The following is a 13,086-nucleotide window of genomic DNA, read 5'->3' as shown; positions in this document are numbered from 1 at the left end:
CTCTTTAAGGCTAATAACATGGGATCTCAAGAATTTCTTCAGGTACAATTGAAATCTAATCTATACGTTTCTTGGACATCGGTAGCATCTGATTTATATAGCCAGCTTCAAATGCCTTTCTGCCATGCCAGCCGGCCAATGATTGAAATCCATCAGAGTACACGACAGTTGCCAATAAAGGCGGGTAAGTGTGCCACTCTGGAAAATTCAAGTGCTCCTTCAAACTGAGCACCTTAAAGGCTGACAGCACAAGCCCAAGATATCCTTCGCACCACCGCTGAAGATCCAGTAGGAAAGAGGGGAAGGGCCAATTACACATTAGGCTCACCTCTGAAAAACCGGCAGGATTGGGAAAGAGTCAATTCAATGTCAGGCTCAAATTGTTTTGCATTTATTTAAGAAAAGGTTGTCATTTGGAACAGAAATGACTTGCAAAATAGGCTTAAACAAACACAGTAGGTAGTCCTGATGGAAGGGCCTTTACATAAGACCACTGTTTAACTGAGTTACACAAACTTGGCAAAGAATAGGTACGAGTAAAAACATATACCACGGGACAGAAACTGGGAGACTTAACAATATTTGTATCTGTGAGAGCCTGAGGCGGTGTTGTCACATTTACTAATTAGAGAGTTATCCTGAGGTCACAATGCCGGGACAGGTGGGCGGGCCGTTAGTGTGGATAGCATGTAGAAGGCTTACGTGGGTTCCTAGTAGAGTTTGAGTACTGTTTTGAGGAGTTCTGCTGAAGAAGTGGCTTTGATGCCCCGGAATAAAACGTTTTAGTGGAGTGGGGCAAGTAGGGAAAAGAAGCAAAAGCAGGAGGTGGCGCAAAGGGTGCAGGCAGGAAGTCTGAGGGCTTTGGTGCTCTATAAATACATAGAAATAGGGCACTGACAGGTTGTGAAGACATAAGGCGCACAGAGGGAGAGTGCAGTCAGATGCACTGAGTGAGGTAGTTTGGGCACAGCCATGGATGGATTTGTTAGAACTAGTTTTAGGAATTTAAATGGACAGAGAGTGAGTTTCCATGGGGAGCTAGCCAGCATGGTGAAGGTTGTGGAGGAGGATCTAGGTAGGTTGGAAAGGGTGTTTCTCACAAAGTTGAGTACGTTGTTGTGGAGATTAAATGACTAGAAGGGGTGGACCAAGAAGTAGGCTTTTGCAATAGTCCAGTTTGCTGAGCAAATGAGTAGAGATAAGTGTTTCAATTGTGTGGTGCATAAGCTGTGTGCAAATTGTTCCAATGTTTAGGAAGTTGAGTCTTGCTGCGGTGGCATGCCCATGATGAACCGGCAGTGTTTCAGGTTGCTGTCAAAGAGACCCCCAAAGTTGTAAACCATCTGTGAGGTGAGGTGGTGAGGAGTATAGGGGGAAACAGATGGGAGAGGGGAGAATGACTAGCGTTGGGAGCAGGCAGAAAGATGTTTCCGGCTTTGCAGAGTTCAGTGTGAGGCAGCGTAGAGGCCTCCAGTGGAAGGTGGCAGTTAGGCAGTTGGTTATGTATTCCGAGATTAATCCAGCTGAAGGAGGAGGAAGTGAAGATCACCAGAGTATCTTCAGCAAAGAGTAGACAGTTTAACTGAAAGGAGGACATTAGTTGGTGTGGGGGTGTCAGCGTGTAGAGAAGGGTGCCTAGGACTGATCCTTAAGGAACGTCCACTGGGGGAGGTGTCAGAAACTAGGTGCGGGAGTCCCATGAGATGGGGAACGAGTGGGCCAAGTGATAGGAGGACACCCAGTCGAGTGCAGTGTCATTGAAGCAAAGGAGGGAAAAAGTTTGAATCAAATGCAGCAGAAAGGTCTAGCAGAGGTGATAGTCAATGGCAGGGGTGAGAGAACTGGTGATGTGGATGACAGCTGTCTCAGTGAAGTGTCTGGAATGGAATCCAGATTCGAGAGGGCGAGATAGCGGACTATATGGTTGAAGACAACCCTCTTGTGGAATTAATAGTGGTAGAGACGCAAAGGGGTATGTCTGTAGAAAGAGGGGTTGTTGGGGTCTGTGAGAAACCCGAGGGCATTCTGCACACCTACTCCCCTTGGATCCTCCTCACAGGTCGCCTGGCAAAACCCATTGCATTTGGATCCTGACCCTGGGTGTGAAGATGCGAGGGAGGATCACCTGGTCAGAGGGTCCTTGGAGATTGGAGACAGGGTGTCCCCAGGCGAGACATGGTATCCCCCTTTCCCTTTTGAGAGCAAACCTTATCTCCCCTTACCTTTATAGCCTGTTGCGAATCATGTCCTATTATTTCCCCTCAGTCACAACATTCTAGTACTGGGACGAGGAAGAGGCGACAAGAAGCTATGCGCACTAACATTCAGTCACACAACTCTAGTACTGGGACGAGGAAGAGGTTTGGTAACCATTAACAGGGTCAGGCATGTTCCAAGAACATAAGTAATTGTAGTCAGGCAATTGAGCGGAAGGGCTCGCACCTGCAACCTGTTAACAGGTCACAGGTACATAGAAAGTGGAGTCAGCAGTCGAGAAAGGGAGACCAACAGGAGAGAAGCCAGGCTGGGAGTTATGGAAGGACTTAATCCAGTTTCTGACCAGACGTTCTGGGACCTCTGGGAGTGTTGCAGGTGTTGGCACAGGTACCAGCGTAGCGGCATTACGTTCTTGAAGGTGGTGCCTGAAGACTAAAGGTCTGGCAATGGGATGCGGCCCACATTGATATCCCAAGCTCAGTGTTGGTGCAGGACGCTTTGTTAAGTGACATTGAGCCTGCAAAACAGAGATTTCTCAGGCCGACTCTTAGGGAAAAGGAATGAGTTCAGTGATGCCGTATATGGTAGGGTTTGATAGGAAAGGGAGGGGCGATCCCAGCTGAGGAGGGACAATACCCTATGATAGGGGCGGGGGTTGTTCGACTGGCACTCTAACCATAGGGGCAGTGGGACTGAGTCATCGTCAACTGCGGAGTGGCCTGGGGTAGCACTCTATACAGGGTATGGGAGTGTATTACCAGTGACTGGCCACTCGGATGGATGAACGGTAATGGCAAAGGGCCACACGGGATTCCCGGGAATGGCCTGGTGCAGCGCTCTATACAGGTATGGGAGTGTATTATCAGCGACTGGCAAAGGGCCACTCGAATGGATGAACGGTAATGGCAAACGGCCACACAGGATTACCAGAAATGGCTAGGAGCCACCCGGAACTGATTACGGGATAATTGACAGTCACGTTTAACCATAGGGGGCTCCTCAATGTCTGCTAAGTGGCCCGGGGCTACGCTCCATACAGGGCATGGGAGTTACTTCCCGGGAATGGTAAAGGGCCACGCGGAAGTAGGTAAGACCAGAAGAGACAGGTGTCCCTGGCGGTGGATGAACAGGAATGGCAAAGGGCAACCCGGAAGAAATGGCTTACAGGTGGTGCTGGGATCGTCCGTTAGTTGACTATTAGATAGAGTGACAGTTTTTATGGCAGGTGGGTGACCTTTTTACATCAGGTATCTGTATTAAAAGGTGTGGTGGGGTTTTGGAGCGACCACAGCTCTGATGGTTGGCAACCCACCTGGGGGATACATGGAAAACTGAGGTGAAACAGGTCCCTGACCCGGAGATCCCCAGTTGAAGGGTTAGAGCATGGGTTTATCAGCGGAAAGATTGCAGGTTCAGTTTGCACAGTGCCCTGACATTGCTCGCATTACCACATAGCGCTGTACACTTAGAGGAAGGTGAACCGTGTAGATTGATCTCTATTGTGAAGTGGGGTGGAAAGAATAATTGATTGAAAGATAACGTTGGGTGTGTAAGATGGGCAGGGTCCCGAGATTTCAGTTTGCAGATTCTTCTGGTTGGTAGTTGAAGAGAACATGGCAAGCGGAGGATCACCGAGCATTGGGCCAGAAGGAGGATGGCTTTAGGTTCATGAGGGCAAACTCTACCAAACATTGAGATTTTCTGGTCGGTAAAAATACCTATGAGATTATGGCTAATGACACCCTGACAGACCGTTGTTACTCCAAGACAACTGCAGTGGCCCTGGATTATTGCTCGATACAGGTGTATGGGTGCTAGACTGTCCTGGCAGTACAACATCCAGAGGTGTGCTTGTCCCGTTAAGAGCTTGAACTGGAAGTTAAGGAGGGAACACACACGGAAGGTCATGCAGACTTGGATATGCTGTTATCCTATTGGACGTTTTTGCAGCTCAAGAAGGAGCAAGGTGCATAAGGGGCTACGGTGAGTATGAGGAATAAGGAAGGAAGTGGGAGCATTGGGGATCACATGGTGCCACCCTCAAAGCGTGGCAGAGTTACTGGGGCGGTCCTAGCAGAGAAGGAGTCACGCTGTGTATGCTGCCCAAGCATTACCCGCTCGCCTCACATGCCAGGATGGGGTTTAATGGGCACTGACAACATTGCAGACACTTTGGGACTCCTCAACAACTGATTGCAGTGGCCCGGGGCTTTTCGCTCCATTCAAGGATTTGGGCGTTGGCTGGCCTGGCAGTCTTACAACCAGTGGCAAGCGTACTCGCTAGAACTGTGACCGGAAGTGACTGTGTCACCCGGAAATATGCCAAACCGAAGTGAAGGCTCACCGGGTTGTGAAACCCTGGGAATGGCGATGCGGCCACCCGGGGAGGTGTTTGTATGCCAGGTACACTTGTGGCCTGAGCAAGGCTAGGGCCACCCGTTAGGTTGACTCTAATAAAGTGATTATATTTATAACAATCTAAGAATTGTTGTCTGCTTAAATTATTTGGGTGGTAAAACATGTGATGAATGTCAAGAGTTTTGGGGGCTTCAGTAGGGGTTGGACCCACTCAGCCAAGAGAATTTGGCTGTGTCGCGAGCTGTGGACAAGGCTAGGGGAGTCCTTGTAAGCTGCGAGGGGAGTGGGGATCCGCATTTGCGCAAGCAGCGTAAACAGAGATTGCACCTTGGGAGGAGCCATATGAGTGACAGCAGGCGGGGGAAGTGTCAGTCAGTCAAGCTTCCACTGTCTGGCATCACTCTATAAGAACTGTACCGCTGTGTCACCAGTAAAAGGCGGTAGGACGGGGATGATTGAGACAGTTTTCATGTTCAACTTATGGATGGTCGATAGGGCTGGGGTAGAGTCAGTCACATGATAGACTTGCAACTGAAAGGCCTGTAGAGCATTGGCCATGCTGTTGTAGTTTTAATCCAAGGCATATTGGCATCAAATAGCCTGTGAGGCTGGGGCAGATGCAGTCACGTAATCTAACCTGGCAAGTGACTGACACTCACTTAGCACTATATACCTTCAACGAGCCCTGTGGAGAAACCTCCAATTGCACTAGCACGCGCAAACGATTTTATCAGTTCTAAAAGGAGAAATGAAGCAAGCGATATAGTGGACCCCAAAATGGAAAGGGGAAAGGACTAACTCTGTGCATCGAAAAAAGGGGCTGTTTTATACACAGGAAGCGATGGTGAGAAATGAAGAGAAGATTATACCAAGAGAGTACAAAGAGTGTACTCGTATTTCTGCTACTTACGTGGCCTTGAACTCATTTGTATAGATTTCTCTCAGCAAGTTTTTCCTGGCCACATTACTTCTGTTGGTGTCTTTCAGAAACTGGATAAAGTCCTCCCCTGCCGAGATGCGCTCTTTGAAGGTGAAGCGAGGCATGTTGCCCTGCTGTTGCCCTGCTGTTGCCCTGCTGCTGGCTGCGTGCGGTCTCTCTCTGCACTCTGCACGGACCGGCCACTGCCTGCCTCTCTCAGCTCTGCGCCTCTCTCTCGCAGGCCCCGTGTGGGCGAGCGTCGCTTTATAGCCCTCCTGCAGCCCGGCAGCACCGGAACGGAAACTGACAGACACTCAGGAGATACAAGAAACGAAAGCGAAACCGAAGGGGTCGGGGTGTGGATTCCAGCACCAAACTGCAGGGAAGTCATGCCATGACTCACCTCCCGGGGCACGAGCCGAGGCAGGGCTCTCCCTGGGACAGCACTGCACGCAGGCTGCATGTTTAGGCGATTCGTGTCAAGGTTTTCTGTCACTCTTGGGAGAAAAGGAAGGTCACTGCTAGGTGGATTGGTTCCTTTTCTTGGTAACGAAATGAGGCCTTGCAACTGGGAGCCTGGCTATCATGAGAGAAGCCAACAGATATGTTGCCATGGGGATACTGGCCCACTGCTGGGTCAACTGGATCTAGCTGGTGAAACTCATGGGCGTGCCTCAGTATGCCGGAGGACCTATGATACAGGTTTGTTTGTGAAAACAACAAGCTTTACTACTCTAGAGCAGTGCAGGAACCTCATCAATTTTTGATTTAAAAAAATGTAGTTTTATGTTACGGTGCTTCCAGTAATGCCATTTTATCACTCCCGCCTTTACCGCCCCCCCCCCACACGCCCCCAAAGCTGCGAAGTGGCTTGTTCAATAGTTTAGGGGAGTTCTGAATTGTCAAAATAAAATAGTTGAATACCATCAGCGTTGTGCTTGGCACATTTTGAAACGTTCAAAATCAGGGCACACAGCGTTTGCTGTGTCATAGTCATCCTCAGAGCCTCTGTTTGGGAGTGCGTTCAAGAGTCTCAATGCCATCAAGCCAAGGTTGAGTGTGAGCAGCGTCCTTTTCTCTTCACCATCTGTGACTTTCTTTTACTTCAAGCTCAGGTGGAACTGTTGGACCCACAGTTCCCAGCGGAGCGCAGCTCTGGGGCCGAACGGCTCAAAAGGTTTCGTTAAGGATGAGGGAGTGCACGTCTTCCATCAGATCTAATCTCTGGAAAGAGGATTGCACATCTTTCTTCAGGTCTAATCTATGGATGAGGGATTGCACGTCTTCCTTCAGGTCTAATCTATGGATGAGGGATTGCATGTCTTCCTTCAGGTCTAATCTATGGATGAGGGATTGCACATCTTCCTTCAGGTCTAATCTATGGATGAGGGATTGCACATCTTTCTTCAGGTCTAATCTATGGATGAGGGATTGCATGTCTTCCTTCAGGTCTAATCTCTGGATGGGGAATTGCACATCTTTCTTCAGGTCTAATCTATGGATGAGGGATTGCACATCTTCCTTCAGGTCTAATCTATGGATGAGGGATTGCATGTCTTCCTTCAGGTCTAATCTATGGATGAGGGATTGCACGTCTTCCTTCAGGTCTAATCTATGCATGAGGGATTGCACATCTTCCTTCAGGTCTAATCTATGGATGAGGGATTGCATGTCTTCCTTCATGTCTAATCTATGGATGAGGGATTGCATGTCTTCCTTAATGTCTAATCTATGGATGAGGGATTGCACGTCTTCCTTCAGGTCTAATCTATGGATGAGGGATTGCATGTCTTCCTTCAGGTCTAATCTATGGATGAGGGATTGCACATCTTCCTTCAGGTCTAATCTATGGATGAGGGAGTGCACGTCTTCCTTCAGGTCTAATCTATGGATGAGGGATTGCATGTCTTCCTTCATGTCTAATCTATGGATGGGATATTGCACATCTTTCTTCAGGTCTAATCTATGGATGAGGGATTGCATGTCTTCCTTCATGTCTAATCTATGGATGGGATATTGCACATCTTCCTTCAGGTCTAATCTATGGATGAGGGATTGCACGTCTTCCTTCAGGTCTAATCTATGGATGAGGGATTGCATGTCTTCCTTCAGGTCTAATCTATGGATGAGGGATTGCACATCTTCCTTCAGGTCTAATCTATGGATGAGGGATTGCATGTCTTCCTTCATGTCTAATCTATGGATGAGGGATTGCACATCTTTCTTCAGGTCTAATCTATGGATGAGGGATTGCATGTCTTCCTTCATGCCTAATCTATGGATGGGATATTGCACATCTTTCTTCAGGTCTAATCTATGGATGAGGGATTGCACATCTTCCTTCAGGTCTAATCTATGGATGAGGGATTGCACGTCTTCCTTCAGGTCTAATCTATGGATGAGGGATTGCATGTCTTCCTTCATGTCTAATCTATGGATGAGGGATTGCACATCTTCCTTCAGGTCTAATCTATGGATGAGGGATTGCATGTCTTCCTTCATGTCTAATCTATGGATGAGGGATTGCACATCTTCCTTCAGGTCTAATCTATGGATGAGGGATTGCATGTCTTCCTTCAGGTCTAATCTATGGATGAGGGATTGCACATCTTCCTTCAGGTCTAATCTATGGATGAGGGATTGCATGTCTTCCTTCATGTCTAATCTATGGATGAGGGATTGCACATCTTTCTTCAGGTCTAATCTATGGATGAGGGATTGCATGTCTTCCTTCATGTCTAATCTATGGATGAGGGATTGCACGTCTTCCTTCAGGTCTAATCTATGGATGAGGGATTGCATGTCTTCCTTCATGTCTAATCTATGGATGAGGGATTGCACATCTTTCTTCAGGTCTAATCTATGGATGAGGGATTGCACATCTTTCTTCAGGTCTAATCTATGGATGAGGGATTGCATGTCTTCCTTCAGGTCTAATCTCTGGATGGGGAATTGCATGTCTTCCTTCAGGTCTAATCTATGGATGAGGGATTGCACATCTTCCTTCAGGTCTAATCTATGGATGAGGGAGTGCACGTCTTCCTTCAGGTCTAATCTATGGATGAGGGATTGCATGTCTTCCTTCATGTCTAATCTATGGATGGGATATTGCACATCTTTCTTCAGGTCTAATCTATGGATGAGGGATTGCACATCTTCCTTCAGGTCTAATCTATGGATGAGGGATTGCACATCTTTCTTCAGGTCTAATCTTTGGATGAGGGATTGCATGTCTTCCTTCAGGTCTAATCTCTGGATGGGGAATTGCATGTCTTCCTTCAGGTCTAATCTATGGATGAGGGATTGCACATCTTCCTTCAGGTCTAATCTATGGATGAGGGATTGCATGTCTTCCTTCAGGTCTAATCTCTGGATGGGGAATTGCACATCTTCCTTCAGATCTAATCTATGGATGAGGGATTGCACATCTTCCTTCAGGTCTAATCTATGGATGAGGGATTGCATGTCTTCCTTCATGTCTAATCTATGGATGGGATATTGCACATCTTTCTTCAGGTCTAATCTATGGATGGGGCATTGCACATATTCCTTCAGGTCAGCCGGTGAGTCGTAGAAATCTGATAGGAAACCGACGTGTGTTGAGCCCATGGTTGCAAGTGGCAACATTACATGAACGCAAGAGCTTGGAACAAAGAACTTGTGTGTGTTTGAACTTTTATGAAAGCCCAGAGAAGGGCCAGCTGCAGAGTGGTTAGGTGCCGCAGGAGTGCTCCTTCAAAGGACTCTCGCTGTGGCTCCTTTTTTGTTGTTGAAATCTACAAGAACCAGAAGGCCCTAGGAAAGGGCGGTGTGAGATATCAGAGTGATCCTACAAAGGTCACGTCAAATCCTATGAACAATCGAATGTCTCTGACCCATAGCCAAGAGAAAGGTAGGGAGAGGGAACCATGCTTTCTGAGAAGATTGCGAACTGTGAAATAAGGCAAGTGCGAACTTGAGATAAAGCAGAGTAAAACTGTATATTTGGCAAACCTGAACCCGGCTGAGGGATGCCTGCGAGTAGGGGTGAAGAGTAATACACCCGGGAACATTGTGTTGACGAAAGTGAACCTGGTTGAGGGTTGTCCACAGTGGTGTTTGTTTAAAGGGACATTAAGACTCCTGAATGTTAAGAGCTGTAATTGAAAGGCTGTAGTGAACCCGATGGAGGGAGGCCCATTTTGCAAGGAGGTTCCGAGCCTGGCAGACAGAGGTCCTAGGGGCGACAAGTCATCATCCAGGTGCGAGACCACCGATGGAACTTTTTGTTTGTTTGCTGTTCTGAACCAGCCGGCCTTCTAAGGCAAGAGACTTTGAGGAAAGAGACTTAGTCCTGAAGGTTCTGGTATCGTTGAACTGGAATCGTGAGCCTCGTGCTGAGTAGGCCCAGGAGTGTGCTGCGCTCAGGAGTTCTGCCTTGTCCCGTGCTTGAAACATGGGGAAGGGAGACCAACCGTACCATCCTGACTTATCATTTTGAGAACACTTTTCTTTTTTTGGTGAACAGTATCCCACACTCTTTTTGTAACTTAGTGGTAAGGATTGACAATAGTTTTTTTTTAGTATAGGGCCTTTTTATTTGACAAGACGCTACTAGGACTGCCTTATAATTATTTGATGGTCGTAGCTTGCTCATATCTTAAATTTAGGTTTAGATTAGGCTTTTTTCTCACCCCTGCAAACAGTTTAATAAACACCCTTGAACTGTGATCACTTGTGTCTGTCTTTACAGTTGCCACCATGAGTTCCTTACAAACTGGAATGAGGAAGAGACAGGGAGCACTAATGATTACTCCCAATGAGGTCCAACATCAGCTTCCCCAATATCACATGCTAAAAGGACCGGGTAACATCAACATGAAACCTTTTGACTGTTGTGAAAAACCTGAAGGTAGTCTCATGTCTACTTCCCTGGGATCTTCTGTTCAGGTGGCCAGGGAAGGGCCATCGCTCTTGGATTCCGACCCTTACGGTGGACAAGCAAGGAAGGATCACCTGATTGAAGGGTCCTTGGGGATTGGAGAGAGGGTACCCGATGGTTAGACATGGTATCCCCCTTTCCTGATATTGACCTATCCTCCCTTCCCCAAGCCTTTAGGGGCTATTTTCAGTCTTATTCAATCACCCCCGGAAAATTCTCTTTTATTATTGGGAAGAAGAAGAGGCAACTAGGAGCAATTCAGATTTCCCATTGTAAAAACCACTATGGTACTGTGACGAGGAAGAGAGGCTTAGATGCAGTTAGCCATGAAGATCAGGCATGTCACACTTTTAAGTTTACACAAAGTCAGGTAATTAAGAATGACTCGTTCCATCTGAAAGCCATCAACAATCAGGGAACATATAAAAGGTGGTATGCAAAAGGGGGAAGAGAGAGGTTTGAGGAGTACGAGTCCTACAGGAGGTGCAGGAGGACTGGGAACCCTTGTCAGCACGAAGGTCTGGTCGTGCAGCGGGAAGCACCCGGAGAAGCAGAGTTGCAGTCCAGAAGACACTTGGGATGCCAGGGCACTCCGGGAAGTGCTGTTGAGCCAGAGGCTCGTAATCTTGAATACCAAACATAATGAAAAGGTGAACGCTTGCAATCTTGAATATTGAACGTAACGCAGTTGAATATTTGCAGATCTTAAATACTGAACGTAATGAAAAGCTGAATGCTTGCAATCTTGAACAACGACTATAACGAAAAGCTAAATATTTGGAAATCTTGAATGCTGAACATAGCGAAAAGCCTGGGCCTTGGATATTTTGCAGAGTGAAGATAACAAAAGGGGCTAATGAGCCCAATGAGATGAGAGGGGCAATCAGGCCCAAACAGTGCACACTTGTATATAATACTGACTTTTGGCAAGAGAGGCTGCATGGACCTGCACAATAGAAATTGTATAACACCATCATTGCCACTGATACACCTCCAGGATAATGTGAGAGACATGAACTTGTGAACCATTAAAACATCAGCTATGGGAAACTTATGGTTGCGTGACCTGTGATGGGTGGACCGCGCGGTCTGACAACTGCGCCTAGACTATTAAGTTTCCTAGGATCAACTTTGCTGACATCAAGACTTCAATCAGGAGCAAGATATGTGATTAGTGGTTGTGTGACCTGTGATAGGTGGACCATGTGGGTCAAGAACTGCGCCTAAACCAGAAGCCACGAAAAGGTTTGACAAGAAACTAAGAGGTGTGAACCATTGGTGAAGCTAATTAAAGGAGGGGTCAAGCGGACCTTATCATCTCTCTCTCGAGAACCTATAAGCCTATGAAAATTTGTGTAACAAATTAACTGATGGAAGTGACTCTTGGGGAAGGGAACCCTGAGAGATAGAAATTGGAGAACATTTGTCTTGGGGAAGGGAGTCCCAAGACGACAGTGTTGTGTATGAACTTTTGTTGCATTTGAATTTCGGGAAGGGAAGCGCCTTTGATGTGAACTGTGATATCATCAAATCTATAGAAAGAAGTTACATTGGAAGTGTGTTAAACATGAATCAGGGAGCTTTCGAGGAACTTACATTGCTACTACTTGAACATTTGTTTTGGTACACTGACTTTTTGGTTGAGAGCATTTTACCCTCTAGTTTTGTTATAGTTGTGAAGACAAGCATAGATTTTGCCACAGACAGATTTGTTGCTTTCGGACTTACTGACATAGACATCCTTTAGATTTCTTTAAGCAGGGAAGTTAGGCATTACACCATCATGATTATTAATAAAGTTTAGTTTAAATATATTTTTGTTGTCTGTGTCATCTCTCTTGATACCAAGCCCGCCTCACACTGTCTAACATATAATTTTTGTAACTTTAAAGCTACTGAAATTATAGAACAAAACCTCCTCAGTAATACAAGCTTTTCTGTCAATAGGTATGGAAAAGGAGGACAGTACCATACCAAGAACTGACTGCCATTTCCATGCATGTGAAAGTACTTTGACGAGAAAGCTGAAAGGAGCTAAGAGGATTAGTGAAGGCAGGAAGCACAAGCTGTGCTCTAGTTGTTATGAGCACATACCTGGTGCTGGGAGATTTAAACCGACAAACCAGCTAACAGGAAGACGCTGGCTGGAGAACTCTAGTCCTCTCAGTGTTGACCGAGAGACTGCAGGGCTGGTGTGAGGTCCAGAGGTCTGTGGAGCCAACTGTCTCACCGAAGAAACCGAGGGGAGGTGACTGCAGGGGATGGTACGCTGCAAGGATGCCAGAAGTAAACGAGAAGGCTCAGAGCATTTGCAGGTACCGTAAGGCAGCAACCACACCGCCTGAGCCCGTCGAGAAGCTGAACAGATGAGCGGGAGCCATGAGAGACACAGAGCTGTGGTGCAGAGGCGATGAGAGGGAGCAAAACATTGAATAGCCACTACAGGCTTGCTATGGGAGAACCTACATACGCCATCAAAAGCCAGTGAGTCCTCCCATGGGAAGCGGGGACACCAGGGCGCATTGGAAACCCTGCCGAAAGCAAATAACGGTGATTGAGGTATATTAGAAAGGACGAGCAAGTGAATATCACTTAAAGAGTGTTGGGAAGGAAATGAGCCTTTCCCACCCCCCCTAGGTGCTTTATAGTGAGGCGAGTCTCATAGATAGAT

At 47.0% G+C, this 13,086-nt stretch overlaps 1 protein-coding gene across 1 annotated transcript in view; it reads right to left on the bottom strand.

Annotated features, from left to right (window-relative positions):
* The window catches only part of MOV10 (Mov10 RNA helicase), a 196,037-nt gene extending 190,256 nt beyond the window's left edge, over positions 1 to 5,781 (bottom strand). Inside the window, exon 1 of the mRNA XM_069633328.1 lies at positions 5,486 to 5,781. Coding sequence (XP_069489429.1) covers positions 5,486 to 5,619 — 134 coding nt within the window. The 5' untranslated portion in view covers positions 5,620 to 5,781. The remainder of the gene's footprint in view (positions 1 to 5,485) is intronic.
* Positions 5,782 to 13,086: the final 7,305 nt, after the last annotated feature.

The sequence above is a fragment of the Ambystoma mexicanum genome, chromosome 13 (genome assembly GCF_040938575.1).
Source record: "Ambystoma mexicanum isolate Mex_15411 chromosome 13, UKY_AmexF1_1, whole genome shotgun sequence".
NCBI classification, from domain to species: domain Eukaryota; kingdom Metazoa; phylum Chordata; class Amphibia; order Caudata; family Ambystomatidae; genus Ambystoma; species Ambystoma mexicanum.
The sequence above is the reverse complement of the archived record's forward strand: the minus strand, read 5'-3'. Positions and strand labels throughout refer to the sequence as shown.